The 21,569-nt window shown below is 35.8% G+C and overlaps 2 protein-coding genes across 2 annotated transcripts; both read right to left on the bottom strand.

The window, feature by feature from the left end:
- Positions 1 to 291: 291 nt before the first annotated feature.
- LOC141381705 (uncharacterized) lies at positions 292 to 2,805 on the bottom strand. The gene is made up of 5 exons (XM_087249575.1): positions 2,257 to 2,805; positions 2,006 to 2,150; positions 1,681 to 1,819; positions 1,261 to 1,578; positions 292 to 1,072 (listed from the first exon to the last, which is right to left on the bottom strand). The coding sequence occupies exons 2-5, from the start codon at positions 2,131 to 2,133 to the stop codon at positions 1,007 to 1,009; spliced, it is 651 nt and encodes a 216-aa protein (XP_087105701.1). The 5' UTR covers positions 2,134 to 2,150; positions 2,257 to 2,805; the 3' UTR covers positions 292 to 1,006.
- A 10,141-nt stretch (positions 2,806 to 12,946) lies between these two features.
- On the bottom strand, positions 12,947 to 20,415 carry LOC137491206 (uncharacterized). The gene is made up of 3 exons (XM_087249055.1): positions 20,279 to 20,415; positions 19,784 to 19,933; positions 12,947 to 14,915 (listed from the first exon to the last, which is right to left on the bottom strand). The coding sequence occupies exons 2-3, from the start codon at positions 19,866 to 19,868 to the stop codon at positions 13,858 to 13,860; spliced, it is 1,143 nt and encodes a 380-aa protein (XP_087105181.1). The 5' UTR covers positions 19,869 to 19,933; positions 20,279 to 20,415; the 3' UTR covers positions 12,947 to 13,857.
- Positions 20,416 to 21,569: the final 1,154 nt, after the last annotated feature.

Below are 21,569 nucleotides of genomic sequence, written 5' to 3'. Positions count from 1 at the left end.
AATATTTAGAAAAATGTTGAACCTATAAATAAGATTAGAGTTTTATATATAAATGCGTACACCTCATACAGATCTCTCTGTTATATTATTATTACTATTTTCTATAGGATGCTGTTCATTAATATTCAATGAGTGTGTTTATACAATAGATTAGTCAGTACCAAAGGCAAAACTGTAACTAACTGAACAAAATAACTGAAGATCACAGTGAAGAGAAACAGCACACACAAATGAATAATGTTTAAACAGAGGAAAAATTAAGAAAACCATTAAACAGCATTACATTTAGTTAAAATGTTGTAGTTTGTCATTTATTCATTGTTTGCAACACATAATTTGAATGTACATGTGTTATCTCTCTATTTCTGAAGGTGTATTCAAACTGTTATTTTAATAGTCTATACTCGCTATTAGAGTTGGGGATCGTTTGGGTTTTTTTCGATACCGGTGCCAAATCGATACTTTTAAAATGAGACCGTGCCAAAACGGTGCCTGAACCGATACTTCACAAAAGCCACAAAATGATGGTGGATGAGGATGACTCAAGAAAAACGCAATTTTATTCAACAAAAAGTTGAATGTTTGAAATTAAACATTAAACTAAAAGTGTAAAGTATATATAAATATATAAGTAAATGCAAAACACAACAACAAATATGCCACCTAACCCAGCAACAATAATTTAACTGCTTCAATTTTTAGCAGTTCTTTTGCAGAAATATCACCATATTTGCCTTTTCTGGCAAAATACGACACCTTTCCTGACTTATTGTATGGCCTGCACAGGAAAAACCCTCTCAGAAGGTGTAGATGAGGCCTGCACACAAAGGTATGTGTTTGAAAGAGCAGACAATATGGGAAGACTGTCCCTCTTTCCCCACCACTAAGTTACATGGTCTTGTCCTGATGAGGTTGAAGGTAGACCTTGGTAGATTGTAATCTCATTATGGGCCTGTTCAGCTACGGTGACGGGATCACTTCTTGATGTTGTTGCCTGAAGTAATTCTCAGTCCTCATTCTCAAACAGCTCTTCCAGGGCTGACTTCTTGGCAAATATCTTGTGATATGGAGACTGGCAAAAAGAGACAAACTTGTTTCAAAATTTATTTATTTTTTATATATATATATATATATATATATATATATATATATATATATATATATATATATATATATATATATATATATATATATATATTAAAGTATATTTATATAATATACTGTATTAAGTTTATATTTAAGCATTTCAATGATACTTACATGTTCCTCTGTATTCAGTGACTCATCCTCCTGATTGTCATCCAATCTATCTTCAGATTCTTCCTCAAAGTTGTGCTCCATTAGAAGCTGGAGAAATGATGTTGCACATATTAACAGCAATACTTTGTTGTAGAAACTGTAACATAGCATAGATGGAAAATAAGACTGAGGATAAAAGACCGGTTCTGCTGTTGCACTGTCAACTGGTGCTTTCTCTAACCGGCCCCAAGCATCAGCAGCAACTGCACATTCAAGTTTGCTTTTAAAGCGAGGGTTCATCAAGGTGGCTTCCTGCAGGAAGTTCTTAATGTCTTCATCCTGTAATTAAACATGACAAACTATTTAGTGTTTTATAGTTAAAATTATGTGATTTGCCTTTCTTTTTTTTAAGCATGAACACTCAATGAAAATGAAAAATACCTGATATCGTTTCTCCAGATCTTCCCAGACTTTTACTTTCAAAGTACTGATGAACATAGTCTCCTCTTCAGCCACTTTAAAATGCTCCTCCAGCTTAGCCAGTATGGGAAAAATTTGGCCACATGTGGGAGACTTTTCACTGGATAAACAGAGGGTTGAGATGTACAAAAGCTTCATGTTTTTAACAAAATCCTCTGCTATTTGGAAGTCATCATTTGTGAGTCTTTCCAGTCTGAGGCAAAAAATAAAATCTTAAGATAAAAATAAAAAACTACTTTTACTGTTCATTGTTTCATAACCATGAACTGATCTTTTTTTCTATTACTTGTCTTTCTCCATTGTCTTCCTGAGTCGTTGGTCAAGTGATGCTGCCTGGATGGCCGGGTACTGCTCTAAAAATCTTTCCACCATCAAGAATAGGGAGTTCCAGCGTGTTCTGACATCCAGAATCATGTTATGTTGTGGCAGATCTGAAACACGAATGCAAAATTTTAATTACAATCTACTGAAGAAGAAGAATATGTGTAAAACAAACATTACTTTCTGAGAATTACTTAATGAGAAAGTACTACTTACTGAGAACTGTTGCTTTTACTGCAACACAATCTTTGCCATGGAGGACCTTCTCAGCCACACTACAACAGCTCGAAGTCTGGAACACCACTTTGTAATAGCACTGATGCTGTAAACCTTCTGTGCGGCCAGGTTTAGGGTGTGAGCAAAGCACCCCACCTTTAAAAGCTTAAGATTCTTCAGTGCAACATCCATATTGCTGGCATTGTCTACTGTGGCAGCTACAACTTTAGTGTTTATCTGAAATTCCTCCAGAATGCTATTTATTTCTTCTGCCACCACAAGGCCTGTTTGTGACTCATACACAGCTTTGGTGTTTAGTACTTTTTGCTTAATGTGTTCCTCACTGATGTAGTGCACAGTGACTGTTAAATAGTGGTCCTGTGCCACACTGGTTTACCCATCACATGTAATAGCAGCCTTACTCACTTGTGCTAATTCCTGAATAACATTTTGTTTCTCAACAGAGTACCATGCAGAAATAAAAGTGTTGGACAAATCATCTCTGGATGGGGGTCGGTAGCGAGGATTAAGGGCAGCAGTCATTTCCCTAAAAATATTTGTATTATTGATTAATACATTTTTAGACTAATTTAATAACACCACATACGGAAAAAAAATATAAATTATACTTATATAACTAAATTATATATATATATATATATTTTGTAATCATGATTAATCGCGAAAAGCCATATTTATTACAGAAATAAAAACAGGCATAGCAAAAACAAAAAAAAGGCAAAACCACCTTCCAGCTAGCACTTTTGCTGCTGTCAGGTGGTTTAAACTAACAAAAAGTCCTAAAAAAACCCTCACTATTTAAACTTATACACAAAAAAACAACGTAAATAAACAAAGAAAAGGGGGAGCCTTTCTCCCCAGACTACTGCCACAAACACTTTCTGGAACGTACCACTTATCATGCGTGCTCAGGGTGGTATGGCCGTAAGTGAGGGAGGCCATCAAGAGTTGCCTATTAGAAACAGGTGCAGCACCAGGAGTCGAGCACAGCTCAGCTTGCATTGACACAGCATAGACAGAAGCAACGCCCTTGTCCCCTCAATTGTTTACCCGTGTTTTCTGTTGTCCCACCCTACACAAAGAAAATGAATGCTTGAAAAGATACTGGCAGCAGAGCTGTGACAGGGGTAAGTGTATTAGCTGCCAAATGACGTAATTCAAAAAGCTTCCAGCATCTGGTATTCCCAGGCGGTCTCCCATCCAAGTACTAACCAGGCCCGACCCTGCTTTACTTCCAAGTTCAGATGAGATCGGGCATTTCTTTTATTTTCTTTTTCTTTTATTTTATTCAAAAAATCACATTACATTAACATTTAAATACTTCAAGAAATTTCACAAAACAAATACATTAAAATAAACATTCTTCATAAAATAACATCCTCTTTGGGCATTTTCCACTTTAAACCATTTAAAACATTATACACTTCATCATTAAACACATCATAAAAGCTTGGTAACATATCTTCTCCTTTAAAATACCAGTACAGTCTTTCTATGTATCTTTCCATTTTTCGTTTTAGTACATTCCACACATTTAAAACAACTTTTTCATGTTTTGCTACATTTCTTCTTTCCCACACACATTTTTTAATCATCATTATAAGAAGATTTACAAACTTTTTGTTTTTGTTTTGCATATTCCATCCGAACATCACAAGAGTATTCCATTCCAATTGATCTTCATCCCAGTCTTTCAATAAATCTTTTAGCATTTTTTGGCATTTCATGTAAAAACATTCTAATTCTTTACAGTATAAAAACAGGTGTAAAATTCCTTCATCTTCTTGAAAACAAACCTTACATGTTGCATTTTGTTCTATATGTATCTTTGTTAAAATGCACTCAGTAAAAATTGCCTTGTGTCTTATAAAATATTCAAAACATTCCAATCTTGTTTCTATTATTTTCCCTCTCATGTTTTTCCATATATTTTCCTTTTTCACACTATTCAATCTTTGTACCCAAAAGTTATTTGCTATTGGTTCTTGAAATACACTATCTCTAAAATACACATAAAAGTCTTTCAGTAAACAATCTTTAAAATCACAAAGCTTTCCTTTTAAATAGACATGTATGACTTTTTCATTCCCACCTTCTTCCATATTTTCTATTCTTGTAATCCATTCTTTTGGTATGGCACCTTTGACCATTTCAAGTTTATTTTCTATTTCCTTTACACTGTATTCCTCTTTAGCTTCTTCCATTAAGTCTACTATATATTGCTTAGTTAAAAATCCCTTTTTGAATTCATAAAGAACATCCCTTATTCTTAAAATCCCTACATCCATCCATTTTTTAAAAAATAGTTCCTTCCCTTCTTTTAAAATACTTTTATTTAAAAACAAAGGTTGATTTAACAAGTTTTCTCTTCCCTTTACTTGGTAAAATACTCCGTCTAAAAATTTCCCCCATGCACTTAAAATTTCTTGATAAAACCCTGGTAACTTTTCCGTCATCCAGTTTTTTGTTTTTAACCAAAGAATGTCTTCTCCTAAGTTAAAATTGCCAACTTTGTTTAAAAAATATTTCATAACCTTTTTCCATTCTGTTGAGTTCTCCTCTTGTAAAAGCTTTTTAACTATTTTGTCTCTAAGACAATTCTTTCTTTGTTTAATATCCATCAATCCTATCCCTCCTTCTTCTGTTGCTCCTATTATTGTATTGTACGCAATTCTTGGGGGTTTCCCCTCCCATAAAAAATCTTGAACACACTTTTTCAATCTCCCTTCTATCCAACATGGCATTTCTGTTATATATAATTTATACCATAGCTTTGATGTCATTAAAACATTTAATATTAAGACTTTCCCCTTTAAGCAAAGTTTACTCATCCTCCCTTACAAAACTCTTGTACTTTTTTCAAGGCTTCTTTTACACTCTTTTTATCCTTCACTATTATAGTTGTATCATCAGCATACTGGTATATTTTTCCTTCATCTTCCTCTTCTTCTATTTTTATTTCTTTAATTTTAGTTTCTTGTTTTATTGCTAACCCTAAAGGTTCTGCGATTAGGGAATATAATAGTGCTGAAAGAGGACATCCTTGTCTAATCGATCTCGTAATTTTAAAACAATCTGTTAAAAAACCATTACATTTTACTTTTGTTAAAGCCCCTTTATAGAAATAATATAATTATAGAAATAATAAAATTCTCTCCAAATCCAAATGTTTTGAGTACATCAAATAAGTAAGTATGTTCTACTCTGTCAAAAGACTTTTTAAAATCTACACTAATTAAAAAACCATTCATCTTCTTTTCTTGTAAATATTCTATTGTGCTTTTAATACTCATTGTTACATCTGCTATATCTGTCCCTTTTATTGCATATGCTTGATTTGATTTAATTAATTTAGGCATTACTTCCTTTAATCTATTCACTAAAACCTTTGCTAAAATCTTTAAATCTGTATTCAAAATTGTTATTGGTCTATAATTTTGTAATTCAGTTTTTGCTCCTTTTCTTTTATATATTAACTTCATTAATCCCATCCCCATTCTTTCATTCATCTCTTTACATTTAAAAATGTCTTTAAAAACTTCTTTAAGTATTCCTTTTAAAATATCTTTAAAAACAATATAAAATTCATTTCCTATTCCATCTACACCTGGACTTTTTATTTAGTTGATTTATTGCAATTTCAATCTCTTCTTCTTCTATTTCTCTGTCACATTCTTTGTTGTCATCTTTTTCTAGTTTTATTTTTATATAATTTAGAATCTTCCCTTCTTTTCATCAATACATTTTGCTTTAAATAGATCTTCATAAAAATGCTTGATTTCTTCTAGTATTTCTGTTTCCTTTCGCAATTTTTCCATTTCTCCCTTTAATTTCCTTTAGTATTCCTGCTTTACCTCTTTGCTTCTCTAAATCAAAAAAAAATTTCGTGCATTTTTCCCCTTCTACTGTGTATTTAGATCTGCTCCTCAGCATTGCCCCCTTATATTTGTCTTCTTCTAAATCTCTTAATTTTTGCTCTATTTCTTAGATTTTTTCAATGTCTTTATTTTCTTTGTTTAATTCTTTTTCTAAGGATCTTTTAACTTCTTTTTCTGTATACTTTTTACATCTTTGTAGTACTGCGCAATATTTGATTGTGTATTTTCTTATTTGATATTTTGTGTTTTCCCACCATATCCTTTTATCTTCATCATACATTCTATTTTCTTTTTCATTCTCTATTATTTCTTTGACTTTTTGAACATAATCTTGATTTTTTAAAATGGTTGTGTTTAAAATCCAAGTCCCTGGTCCTTTTTGTATGTTTTCTATATTCACTTTAAAATGCAAGAGCTTATGATCACTAAAACTGTTCTCTTCATACTGTATGTTTTCTATAAAATTTTCAATATTCCTAGTACATAATATAAAATCGATTCTCATTTGACATAAAATTCTCCACTATTTGTCTCCTTGAAAACTCTCTTTTTTCTCTATTCCTTTCCCTCCATATATCTACTAAACTATTTTCCTTTATTAACTCATTTAGTTCCTTTTTTCCTATATCCGATTTTAAAACCATTCCATCAGCCATATCTTGTTTTCTAAAAACAGTGTTAAAATCTCTCATCAGTATTATTTTTTCAAAACCTTTTAATACTTCATTTAAAACCTCAAAAAAACTATTTTTTTGTCTTTATCTTCTGTTGGTGCATGTATATTTGCTATTATTAATTCATGTCCTTCATAGTTCACCTCTATTACTTAACATTTTCCATAATTATCCTTATACACAATTCTTTTAAAGTTTAAAATATCTTTCCTTATTAAAAAAGCAACACCTCTTCCAGATTTACCATCACCATTATTATATATAATATCCCCTTGCCACAACTTTTTAAAATCGTCCATTGCATGTTCTTTCCAGTTTGTTTCCTGTAAACCTATCACTTCCTTGTTTTTACATTTCTCTCTTATTTTCTCAAATTTATCTTTTCCCATCAGTCCCCTTGCATTAAGACAGTTTAAAAACATTAAAAAAAAAATGAAATTAAAAACCTACACATCCTCATTGTCCTTCATCTCCTTTCAACGCTTTCAACCAAAAACTCCTTCCATTAAAAGAGACAAAGATTAAAAGCATTTTAAAATAGATAAAATATTTAAAAAAACATCATTTTTCTTCATCTTCTTCCAGTCACCTGAACACTTCATACCTATTTACATATTTAGCTCTGTTCTTTGTTAAAACTTTTTTCTTTGCCATGTCCAAGTTTGGTTTTACCTTAAAAGTTCTTCTTCTTAAAAATCCTCTTTCCACTTTGTTCTTATCCACATTTTCCATCCTTGTTTCTTCATCCTTTGCCATTCCTTCAGCTTGACCAGTCTTTCTTAGTTCCTCTTTTTCCACAGGGCTTAAAAAAGTTTTAAAACTGTCCCATATTTCCATTTGTGCTGTTCATCTTGTCCTGATAACTGTACTTCATTCTCTTCATTTTTGTTTTTTCCTCCCTTTTTGTTCATCTTGTCCTGGGGTCCATTGTTCGTATGTGGATAACTCAGTTAGCAGGATTTGGTTAGTGATGATTTGACACGATCCAGGATCGTTTAGTTCTTCAAAACTCTTCTGAGAGTTGTTGTCCGCAATAGTTCTGGTAGCTCAAATCTGCTAAGGAACAGGCTAATTTCATATATACAGGATTAGATCAGGTCAGTTCAAGCAATAACACGGTTGCAAGGCAGTTGCTAAGGGGTTGCTAGGCCGTTGCTAAGGTGGTTGCTAAGGTGTTGCTTGATGGTTGCTAAGGTGTTGCTATGTGGTTGCAAAGGTGTTGCTAGGTGGTTGCTAAGGAGTTGTTAGATGGTTGCTAAGGTGTTGCTAGGGCGGTTGCTAGATGGTTGCTAAGGTGTTGCTAGGTAGTTGCCAAAGTGTTACTAAGGGTTACTTAGGTGTTGCTAAATTGTTTGCTAAGGTGACGCTAGATGGTTGCTAAGGAGTTGTTAGATGGATGTTAAGGTGTTGCTAGGTGGTTTCTAAGGTGTTGCTAGGCAGTTGCTAAACTGATGCTAGGTGGTTGCAAGGCGGTTGCTAAGCTGTCACTAGGTGGTTGCTAAGCTGTTGCTAGGTGGTTGCTAAGGTGTTTTTAGGCAGTTGCGAAGCAATCACTAGGTGGTTGCTAATGTGTTGTAAGGCGGTTGCTAAAGTGTTGTTTGGTGGTTGCTAAGGTGTTGCTAGGCAGTTGCTAAGGTGATTCTAGGTGGTTGCTAAGGTGTTGCTAGGTGGTTGCTAAAGCGTTGCAAGGTGTTGCTCGGCGGTTGCTATGGTGTTGCTAGGTATTTGCTAGGCGGTTGCTAAGGCGTTTTAAACCTGCTAGGGAACAGGCTAATTTCATATACACGATTCAATCAGTTTAGTTCAAGCAATAACACGGTTGCAAGGCAGTTGATAAGGGGTTGCTAGGTGTTTTCTAGATGGTAAGAGGGAAAGGAATTGGTCATGCGCAGATTTGAACGACAGATCTTGCAGGAAAGATTACGGCATTCTAAGAAAACTCTGTTGTGAAGATCAGTATCCATGGCCCCCCAGTAGGGACACTAATTACACTGAGTAACGCGAATAATCATCTATTTCAGCACCTGATAGGAAGAGGTTCTTGATAGCGTTGGAGGATGGTTAGGGTGCAGTGAGGCCGTGCGAAGAAATGTGAGTAGGGAAGGTAGACTGTTGAGAAGGGTTAGTAATGGAGGTGACTGCTTGGTGAAGGGATGTAGAGGAGAAAAAGGTGGGGATACTGGAAAAGGCGAAATGAGTAGGGAGAGGAAGTGCGTTAGGACTTGCAGAGTAAGACTGGGTATAAATAAGCTGGCTTGAAGAGTGATGGAGGTTAGAAGGGAAATAGAATTAAGGAGGGTTAAGAGTGGAAGGGATGACTGGATGAGTAGGGCTGGAGTTTTCACTGGAATGTGGAGCTGGAGGCCAAGGGAAGGGAATGGGAAGTCAGAGAGTGGTGTCATCCGGTGAATTGTCTATGTTTTGGAATGTTATGGTAGGTGCAGTTTGTCTTTTTCCGTGGAATTGGTTTTTATTGCTTTTCTTAGTTGCTTTCTTTGATGGTCCGGGGAGATTTCGTGCATGCGGGGCTGTGGTGGGCTGAGGATAGGGGGTGTGGCGGGAGCGAGCGGTGGGCTGAGGATAGGGGGTGTGGCGAGAGCAAGCGGTTCTGCTGTCCTGAGAGGGTGGAATTGGTGACGAGATGGATTCATAGAGTTTTAGTAGTTACATTTTATTGCAGCGGCTGCGGATAGAGATTCCAGCATTTATGAGGGTCTGGTGGAGTTCGGTCACTGTCATCTTATTGGAAGTGAGGGATGATGATCTTGCGGAGGCGTATGAAGAAGCTGGTGAAGGTGGGTGGCGATTTGGAGTGACAGAAGATGGGGATTGTGTCCTTGCTGACGTAGAGCGGATAGGCCTTCAGCCTCTTATTGGAGCCTCGGTCTCAAGTCTGCTTCCAGGCTGAGCTTGGTGTTGTTGAGCCAGGGCTGGTGTTTCAGGGAGAGCGGAGATTTTGTCTCCGTCCATGTTGCTGTCGATGATGTGAGAGTAGATTTGATGCTGCTGTTTTGTTATTTCCGCTGTTATTGTATTGCTGCTGTTGTTGTTGATTTGTTGTAGTCAGATGATGTTTTTAGAATTGTTGATGGGTTGTAGAGAGATGTTGAATTTTAGAAGCTTGTGATGGAGCTGGCGCAGTCCTGTCAAGAGCTTTCTTCGGAAAATGAAGATAAGGGAGTCATTTTTTGCCAGGCTTCTTATAGTGAGTTTGGATAAATCTGATTGGCTAACTAATGATTGTAGATGACATCTGCAGTCAATCATATTACGTGCTTCTCTCGAAATTAGTTTGTGAAACTTCACTAAATGTAGGCTGCCATTCAGACTTAATTGTTGATTTCAAGAATACAATTGTTGATTTCAACAACTAAATTGCTACTAGTAAAAATTGGTTTGTCCTCCACACACTTCTCAACTGTTAAATCCTCTCTTCCCTCACACACATTTCTCACGTCTAGATGTAAATAGTGCAGCAGAAACACTCTGTTCTACTTTAATATCCTGCCTGAGTGAGATCTGTCCTGTCGCCACCAGACCAATGCACCCTACTCCCTCTAACCCCTGGCTGTCAGATGGTCTGGGAGAATGGTTAGTGTTGGGGTTAGGGCATGTTCTGAGATAACATTGAACAGCACCCAGGGCAACAGAGAGATCATGGCACAAATCAAAATCCTCCACTGACCTTAGCAAGTACCAAACCCAGCTGGCATCATTTACCTCCCAACTCCATTCGGCCAAATTCCCATACTACCATTACAAAATTAACACCACTTCAGACATCCGCAAACTATTCAGGACATTTTATACCCTGCTCTGTCCACCTCCACCAACTCCCTATCAGCTGGACTCCTTCTTTACACACACACAAAAAAAAAAATTAAATTAGCAGTCTACTTAAGCAGATGTAACGGAGGCCAGCTAGTGAACTGCTTACTCATCTGCATACATCACCTTCCCTTCAACTCCACACATTCAATACAATTTCTCAATCAAGCTGGGATCATCCACCATTACTCCATGTAGTTCGGTAAGAAACCTTAGGGTGATACTGGATGATCAGTTTTCCTTCAAAGAGGACATTGCTAACACAGCTCCATCGTGCAGAGCTGCACTTTTCAACATCAGAAAAATCAGACACCTCTTAACAGATCATGCAGCACAAATTTTAGTGCAAACTCTTGTCATTTCAAGGCTGGACCCTGACAGTTCTCTTCTAGCTGGATTCCCATCCTGCACCCTTAATCCTCTACAGATGCTCCAGAACACTGCAGCTCATATGGTCTTCAATGAGAGCCAACTCCTCTCTTTATGTCTCTGCATTGGTTACCACTCGAGGCTCATATCAAGTTTAAATCACGGGCACTGCACCCTTTTACCTCCACCTACTGCTGAAGGTCTACATCTTCTCTAGAAGCCTCTAATCTGAGAGTGAGCGCAGGCTATAAATCACTTTTCAAAACCTTTTCATTGACTGTTTCATGCTAGAGCAATGTCTTCTTGTAACATTTTGTGTACAATAGAAACAAACTTACAAGATATTTTACTACATGAAATTACCAAGCAGTCTGTTAATGACTTACACTGAGAATAATGGTATGGGGTGTGGGCCCGCCCTCCATGGCAACTGCTCATTGGAAGACAGTGCCATTGGGATGGAGCAAACCAGATTACTTAAAAACTGCAACAGTAAAACTTTGCTTTTTGCATTAGCTCACTCATGCTCGCTGCTACTCTCTGCCCCCTCTCGCCTTGCTTTCGGACACTGCACAGCCACTTAAACGGTCGCAAAAACTTTCCATGCAACCTCTTAAAGTTTAGGAACCGCCGAAACTGCGAAAAAAAAAAAAACTTCTGCAAACCGACTCTCAGCAGAGTCTGTCATCCCGGTAACCCGGACAACTTCCACTCACTCACAAGCTAGTGAATCCCAAGGCCTTCACTGAAGCTGAGTCACTAATCCATCAGGAACGGCGTGTTTTGTCGAGGGCAGTCGGCGTAAGAAACTCAAACAAATGTTGTCTCTTGCTGATGTGGTGCAAATTGATCTTAAGCAGTTAAAGATAAGTCAAATCTTTGCTTTTGTGGTTTCTCATAAGTGATTCTAAGATATAGTAAAAAGAGATAAAATAATTTGGGACGGTTGTCAATTCATTTTGCACAATCACCAGAATTGAGAACCACTGCTCTGAGGTACTCAAAATAACAAACTATCATACTCAAAATGAAATGCCTTCCTAAAGTTACTTCTCTACTTCAGTATATCCCTGTAAATATTTCTTTACAATATTTAAAAGAGTTTGATAATTTAGTCAATTAATTTCTCTGGAACAATAAGCATCCTAGGTTGCCTAGGAGAACATTGCAGCAGCCAGTTGATAAAAAGGGTTGGGGCATCCTGGCAATTATTTTATTATTACACCTTCAGGCCGAGACATCTCACTCACTAGTCCATGCTTCCAGAGATAGCTCCATCTCGGTTTATGGTTGAACAAGCCATCCTACTTTCCCTTTTACCACTGCAATATCTATCCATCCATCTATTTATTTATTATTATTATTATTATTGTAAATGTGACATTTTTGAGGCTGATCTCAAATATATAATAATTTTTACTGACAGAATTTTAGGTGCAGGCTAGGACTGTCTCTGCCATTTGCAAGTAATGTTGTCCTTTTGGCTTCATAGGACATGGACCCTCAACATGCAGTGGGCGATTTGCTGCTGAGTGTGACTTAGCAGGGAAAGAAACAGCACCTGTATGTCAGAAACCATGGTGCTTGATAAAAAAGGTGTCCATCTCCAGATTAGAGGAGAATCCTTACCTCAAATGAAGTTAAAGTATCTGGGTTTTTTTTTTTTCATGAGGAATGAAATGTGAGATTTAAAGATGAATCAGTGCAGCGGCAGCAGTAATGCAGTTGATTTGATTGTCTGTTGTGTTGATGGAGCTGAGTTGAAAGGCAATGTTCTCAGTTTACTGCTCAATCTAGGTTCCTACTCTTACCTATGGCTATGACTGAAAGGACAAGATCTCGGACACAACTGGACACATTTTACAAAAAAGTGTTATGCTTGTTTGAGTTGCAGCATAAAAGAGAGATGAGCCAACAAAATAGCCTGAATGCAAATTATTTATTATAAAATGTAACTCGTAGAACAATTAATTAAAGCAACCAACAAATGTCTAGGGATAATAATGAATTTAAAGAACATAGAATATAAATCACAACAACACATAAGGTTAAAGGGTCAATGAGATGGCAGGTCTTGACATGATGACTCCGGAGTAGCCACAACGACCTGGAGTAGCTAGCATAACAACTTTTATTTATCCATTAATGAGTAATGCAGGCATCCAATCAGGATTTACCACATACTCCAATCTGGAGTTTTGGGATCATCACAGTATATAAATGTTGTAAGACTGAATACCTGTTGCTCTGCCTAAATCATAAAATGTTCATCAAGTTCGTATTCTACTCAAAAAAAGTAAATCTAGTAAACTAGAAATATCTTGAACCTAAAAGTAAAGAAACTTTACTAATAAAAGATGCAACACAGGACAAATGAATGGACTTTCCCAGTCATGTTTCTCATTTAGGGAGTCAGACAGAGAGCATCATCCAAAACAACACTAGCTACATGAATACACTGGAGAGTGGAGTACAGATGCATCCAATCTTCTTCTGTTTTCAGATGTGTTAACTGATTAAACCTCTTGTCACAGTGTGAACACTTGTACGGTCTCTCCAGTGTGAATCATCTAGAGCAGTTTTAATTTGAGCTGTAAGAAAAGTCTTCTCATACTTAAGCACATATACTTTTTCACACCAGTGTGGATCTTCATGCGTTCATTAAGGTTTGCTGATCTGTTGAAACTCTTCCCACATTGGGTGCATGTGAATGGTTTCTCTCCAGTGTGGGTCTTTATGTGTTTAAGGTCTGATAAGTTGCTGAAACTCATCCCACACTAGAGTTTGAGCATGCAAAATTCTGTTGTACAACGCTGTGAAAAGGGGTGGGATTAAACAACATGATTAGACATAAATGGTTTATCTCTGGTGTGTCTCATCATGTGTCGATTAAGGGATGATGAGTGGCTGAAACTCCTCCCACACTGAGTGCATGTGAATGGTTTCTCTCCAGTGTGGATCCTCATGTGTAAATTAAGGTGTGATAAGAAGTTAAAACTCTTCCCACACTGAGTGCAAGTAAATGGTTTCTCTCCAGTGTGGTTTATCATATGTAGATTAAGGTTTGATGATTGGCTGAAACTCTTCCCACACTGAGTGCATGTAAATGGTTTCTCTCCAGAGTGGATTCTCGTGTGTTGATTAAGGTGTGGTTTGCAGTTAAAACTCTTCCCACACTGAGTGCAAGTAAATGGTTTCTCTCCAGTGTGGATCTTCATGTGTTGATTAAGAGAGGATGATTGCCTAAAACTCTTCCCACACTGAGTGCATGAGAATGGTTTTTCTCCAGTGTGGATTCTCATGTGTTGATTAAGGGAGGTTGATTGGCTAAAACTCTTCCCACACTGAGTGCATGTGAATGGTTTCTCTCCAGTGTGGATCTTCATGTGTTTATTAAGGAGTGATAAGCAGTTAAAACTCTTCCCACACTGAGAGCATGTGAATGTTTTTTCTCCAGTGTGGATCCTCATGTGTTGATTAAGGGATGATGAGTGGCTGAAACTCTTCCCACACTGGGTACATTGGAATGGTTTCTCTCCAGTGTGGATCCTCATGTGTAGATTAAGGTTTGATGATTGGCTGAAACTCTTCCCACACTGAGTGCATGTGAATGGTTTCTCTCCAGTGTGGATCCTCATGTGTTGATTAAGGTGTGATGAGCAGTTAAAAGTCTTCCCACACTGAGTGCAAGTAAATGGTTTCTCTCCAGTGTGGCTCATCATGTGTAGATTAAGGGATGATGATTGGCTGAAACTCTTTCCACACTGAGTGCAGGTGAAACAATTCTCGTCTCTCCTTTTCAAAATACCATCAGTCTGTAAATGAGTTTTTTCCTCAATTTTGACATGATGTTCCTCCTCTTTACTCTCAACATTCTCTTCAATTGGGTCTGAAATAAATAAATAAAACATTAGTTTTCATTAAGTCTTAAATACTCTCATTAAAAAATGAAAAGTGAAAAGACACTGGAAACATTGGCTACACACACTGTAATTTTGATGCACATTAAATGTAAAATATAAAAGATCATGTTTTGTTCGGCCCATTAACATGTACACATTTAAGCAGGTTTAATTAATCTTTATTTATCTAGTGCTTTTACAATGTATATTGTGTCAAAGCCGCTTAACATAGAAGTTATAGTAAATTGAAACCGTGTCAGTCCAGTTTTCAGAGTTCCTTACATAATTGATCATAAAAGTCATTTTGGTCATTGATAAGACAGATTTGAAAGCTGTAAATGGCCTATTTTTATTCCTATATATTCACAATAACAAAATCTTTTTTCTAAAATTTGTAAAGCAGACAGGAAATACTTGTTCATTCTTTGCCTGAGTGGTAAATGCATCAGAAAAAAATGTTCTGGGGTAAAAGCTGAACAAACAGCTGAATATTTGCCTCCTCGCAGACATGAGACACACCTGTACAGCATCTGCATAAAGGCTGAAATGTGCACCTTTCACATTGTGTGCTGTTGGGTCTTTTTCATCAATTCTGGGGTGATTTTGAGGCTTAGTTTGGAAAAAAACTTTCTCTGTTTAAGCAAATGAACTGATATTTAGGAACATCTTGTTTTGACATATTCTGGGAAAATGCTTTGGAAAAAAAAAACAAAAAAAAACAATACACTCTGGGCAAATTTACTCTTTTCATTATATTCATGGCTGTTTTTTCTCTATTGGCCTCTATTATTAAAACATTTTTTTGATTGCAAAGCCATAACAGCATATAATCATGCATTTATGATTGTTGGTATTTCCTGTGACGACAGTCAACATTGTTTAATTTGTCTCCACCCATGGGACGGCTAAAAGGAAATGGGTGAGAGTATAAAAGAAGAGTAGAGTTGAAGAGGGCAGCATTATGTGGTGTGTGGAAGAAAGAGAAGTTGACTGAACTGTTGCATTGTGGGGACAAGTAGAGCAGGGGTGGCCGGCCGGTCAGAATCTGCAGGCTAGCGCAGAAGCTCAATTGAATATACTGGGGTAAAATAAATGCTCATATTACAAAGACATGGCGGGGAAAAATGTAATGTAATGCAGTGCTTCTTGTACAATCTGAGACCCACTTTATATCAGATATCACTCGAGCAGTGGAGAGTGCTGATTTCTATAGAAAGCAGACCTTAAACACGCAAATTTTTGCTTTGGCATACAGTGTACCGGAAGCGCTTAACCCAGGTTACTGGCAAATTAAAAGTCCTATTAGCATGCTTCGGCATATACCCTATTATTGCACAGCCAATTTACACAAACTGACTATAGAAACACTATTCTGGTTTTCCAACATCTGTAATGATGAGGGCCCACTTTGGTTACTGATGGAACAGCACACGTCTAATCCATTGTCTTTACGCTCACTACTTTGTGCTTTCATTCCAGTTTGTGGTGTTTGTTCACCAAAAATAAATGTTAATGAAAGAAAAGAGAAAGTGTATTATTTTGTTCATATTGCTGAATGCTACTTTTGTTGTAGTTCAGCTGTAATTGTGTGTGTTCTGTACATATGCCTGTGATTGATTGTATACAGGGGGCGCTGCTGGGTTATAGGAGGTGCAGATAGTGAAGTGTGAGATAGTGGAGTGTGAGACAGTATCATGCTGCTGTAAAACTACTAAAGAATAATAAATAATATTCTAAAAATAACGCAGAGATTTGAGATTTCCCAGTCAAATATTTTAGGTACCGTCAGGTCCGTAGTTTCATTAAAAAACACTTCTTTCCTTTACTGAACCAACCAGAAGCATGCTGGATAGATGATTTGGTAAATATGAACCCATATCAAAGGGGTATGATGTCCATGTTATATGAAGACATCCAAAGAACTGCCTCCCCTTGCCTAACTTGTATAAAGCAAAAATGGGAAGATGAACTAGGACTAGAAATATCAGATACAGCCTGGCAATATGCCATAGCACTGGTACACTCATCTTCTGTATGTTTCAGACATGGTCTTCTTCAGTTTAAGGTGCTTCATAGGCTTCCCCTATCTAGGAGCAAGCTGGCAAAAATGTATCCAGGAACAGATTCATTTTGCCCCAGATGTGATTCAGAGCCAGCAGATCAGAGTCATATGTTCTGGGGATGCCCTAGAATACAATAATGTTTTGGACCAATATTTTTAGATAATTTTCATCTATATGTAATAAAGATATGGATCCTAATCCTTTGACCTCAATTTTTGGTACAGTGCCAGAAGAAATGTACCTGTCAGCCTAATCACAGAAATCCTTGCCTATTCTTCTTCATTGGCCAGACGCCTGAGTCTTCTCAGGTGAAAAAAACAAACCTGCCATCCCACAAACATTGAATATTAGAATTGTTTTCACATCTTTAACTCGAGGACCTTAAGTACACCATCTGAGGCTCTGCAAAAAGTTTTATGAGGTTTGGCAGCCTTTCCTATCCCACATTGAACGCTCAGGGGTTATTATATCCTACGTGAGAGTTTATCCCTAATTTCTTAATTTGTTTTATCTGTTTTATTTATTTATTTGACTTATTTATTCTTCTCTTTCTCCCTTTTTCTTTATGGGTGTAAGTATTTCTGTATCTTTGTACCGTTTAAATGTTTTGTTCAATACGTGTGTTGTGGAAAAATTGAAGACTTTTGAAAAATAAATAAAAATATTTGAATAATAAGAATGTAAGCAGTACTAAAAATAGTTTTTAGAATGAGTAATAATCCCATGAATCTAGTTACAGTGCATGTCCCTGTCAAAGGTCTGTGAATTTAAGCTTATTATTCACTAAAGAAGGACAAGCCATTCTCGTAAGTGACTTTGTTCTTTGTGTGACTGAAATGTAAGCAATAGCTGTTTCCATCCAAAATACAAATTAAATTTATTTGCAAAACTGGAATATCACATAAAAGATATGCGAATAAAGCAGCGTTTCCATCCGATGAATCAAAGAGAACAAAATCGTCACTTCCTAATTAACTGGCGCCAAATATCAACAGTAAAAACAGAACTCACAGTGGTAGAAGACGCTACATAAATCTTTTTTGTACTTAATAAATGACTTTCACCTCAGAGGATAATGCCGACACACAATGAACACGTGGTGACGTTTGAAGCCATGAGACGTTTGAAAAACGTTGAGGTGGTATACCTTGAAAAGGGGTATCGTCCCATGCCTAAGCAGCATAACACTTTTAAGATCTAAAAATTAATTATTTAAAAAAAAGTCTCAAGCAAAAATATTCCAATAGCGCCGCCTGCTGGTACATGAAGAATATGGTTAATACTGATGAACTTCACACTCAAATGTTTGCATATCATCAGCATGCTGATTTTCTTCATTTCTTAAGCAGTAAAAGATATTTTTACACTAGCTTGTTGGCCAGTTGTAGTCAGTGCAATGCTAAACATTATCTTTTAGTCTCATGTCATCCCAACATCATCATATAGTTTAGAACACTGTACAATGTTTTATAATAATTAATTGTTTTAGTGTCCATTTCATTCAGCATTTTTCAAATTAAGGGCATCCACGTTTTCTGACATACTTTTAATCGTGGTCTCTGCAGGTTCACCAAGTTAAATTTAAAATGTTTTTAGACATATTTAAGACCATTATGAATGAAATTTTAGACTAAGGAATTTTTCAAATGCCCCAGATGAAAAAGATTTGTATTTGTCCTCTCAAACAATAGTATAATTTAATGCATTTAATAATAAAATAATTATTGAATAATAATATTATTTAAATATTTTTTTTATTTCTTAGCAAAAGATCTTAAATATTGTGTACTACTCTACTTGTATCCACACACTTTTTTCTAAAATAAACTTTCTTTAAAATAAAAAAACAAACGAGCAAATGTTTTTAAAGTTTTAAAACTATAATAAACTAAATCTATGCGCAACAATCTGTCCAGGTCGATGTCCTCAGCAGTAAATCCATGGAGCACGTTTAAACAAATGTTATTGTAGACAAAATAATTAAACTATTATAATAAATAGAGTTAAAATGAACTTTTTGAATAAAAAGTTAAACATTTATTGAGATAAATTGTTGGTGATTGTATGGGTTTTGGCCAGATTGGGTAACAAAACATGAACAAAGAAAAATAAAGACTTGTATAAAAAAGATTTAAGACCTACAACACAACATTTCAGTAAATTTAAGACTTTTTAAGGCCTAAAATTTTAGATTTTGAAATTTAAGACATTTTAAGACACTGCAGGTTTTAAATAGGGAATAGCCCTGGTAATTAGTTAATATAATTATGATGTCATTCTAACTCAGTTACTATCTGTGAGAACTAGTAACAACTACTAGAAAACAACTTTAAACCCAAAAAGTTGATTAAAAAAAGGGGAATTGTGATCAACGTGACATATGCAAATGGAAAGTACTAAGCCAACACCATCACTGTAATAGCAGACATCTTTTATGAGAATAGAATAGGTCAAATATTGTCAGCTCAAATAAACTTTTTAAATTGATTGTTTTTATTTATTTTATATAGTGCCAGTGCTCATGGACGCTTTACAAACAGTAGGAGAACAAGAAATGCAATAACCTTAAGAAGGTAGAGAAAATGGGAGACTATTAAAACAGAAAAAGAATGACTCGAGAACAAGTATGAAAGAAACTCATTCCTATCTTTAAATAAGTGCTTATGTGCATCTAGGAGAACTAGGCAGCACACCCAGGGCTGCAAGATGGATTTAATTTAGTATTCGTATTATTAAAATATATCTAAATGAGGATCAAATGACTGAGTTGGTTTTTGAGAATGAAAACCAACCTGTTAGTTCCTGCAGATCTTCCTGTTTGACTGTGAATGTTTCTTCAATCTTCACATCTTCACTCTCCTCTTTAATAAACGCCATCTTTATAACAGTGTGGAGATCAGTCACTTCAGCAGGAGTTTTCCTCTGTGTTTGGACACTTTATTCTGTTTAAAATGAACAAAACAATGAACAGAAACAAACTTATCTTTAACATTTGCTTTAACAGTTTCTTTATATGAGAGTAATTAACAAAAACAAATCAGGTAAGTCTGAGCAAGAAACAATAGCCACAAATGAGCTGATTAAAACTAGTGATGTAACTACATGTCAGGATAAAAACAATATTTATAACCAAATAAACAAACAAAAAACTGAATAGTTGTAAAGAAGCTTTGAAAAAAGACTGAAGAACTTAATACAATGTTGAACAATGCATCCACACATATTTACATTTTATAATGTTAGCTTTCAGACATTATTTGAGTGTAAATTCAAAATGTGCAACTCACCTTTTCTGTCTTCAATGAAGAAGTGGGATAAAAAAGTCCTCAGTGGGTTTTTCTTTGTAGGTTGTTAATAATCCCAATGTAGGAATTCACAATCGTAGTTTGTCCTCCAAAATTGTTCTCTTACAGCTAAATCAGATAATGTAGCCTCCGTTAGAAACACTGAATATATAGATGCAACCCTGCTGAGCTACTGGATCTGGAATGTGATTGGATAAGACTCAATTGGCCCCCATTAAAGCTGGTATAAAGATGCAAATGAGCAGTGGAGAGCAGTGAAGACTCAAGATACATACAGTGGGGGATGGGAAGTTCAGCAGCTTTACAAACCAGTTTTACAGAGAAATAATGATGTATTGGGAAAATAAGTTGACTTTAGCCATCATCATTTGTTTTGTTGCTGTTGTTTTTTTTAGGACTATTGATGGAAGCTTTTTTATTTTGGCTGCTGCATTTTGTAGTTAATGCTGATACACCTATGTTGAGGTATTTTGATTTGAAACACATTTTAATTGTTTTTTTTTCCCAAGCTGGTTTTTGTTTAAAGATGCAAATGAGCATTAAAGACTTAAACCACACTGATGTCTCAACACACACAACTACATTCACTTATATAATAGCTGTGTAAGTGATACTATTATACTGTGATATATCATTATTCGTTAAAAGAAACAATTTCTAATCTTCACAGTGAGATTTTATTTGTGTTAAGTTCAGTCAATATATTAATATTAGCAATGTTTTAATCATTTATTTATCACTGAACCTGTTCTTTATGGGAGTTTAGAGTCCTTTACTTCTCCTAAAGCACATGCAGCTCATTACTGCTTCCTGTAAACTGTCAACACACTCAACAGGTCAATTATTTCTTTCCAAAAGTGTCTATAAAATTTTATGATCAAAATGTAACTTGTTTCTGTGCCAGTTTTTATTTCCTTCGTTTTTTAGTTGAACAGAACATGTGTGAGCAGCTCATTTTTCTCGAAAGCCTCTTATTCACCTGATATGTAACAAAGATGTTTTTCCCTCTAATTATCAGTTGTGTTTGTGCATACAAATATGCATAGACATTCACAAAAGCATATATAAGATACCCTGTGACAAAACCTTTTTTAACACAGTAAAGCTACTTTAACTTTTGGCCTTAGAAGATAATTGTTTGTACATTAATCACAAATGAATGAGACACACTGTAACTTCAAACTCATTTGTGTCAGTGCTGTGCAATGTTATGTACAAGCTGCAGAAGCAATCAGGTTTGATTAAAGTGCCATATATCTGATCCAGTTCTCCA

This window comes from Danio rerio, chromosome 4 (assembly GCF_052040795.2).
Source record: "Danio rerio strain M-AB ecotype USA chromosome 4, GRCz13ab, whole genome shotgun sequence".
Classification (NCBI taxonomy): Eukaryota; Metazoa; Chordata; class Actinopteri; order Cypriniformes; family Danionidae; genus Danio; species Danio rerio.
This window is presented reverse-complemented; position numbering and strand designations above follow the sequence as displayed.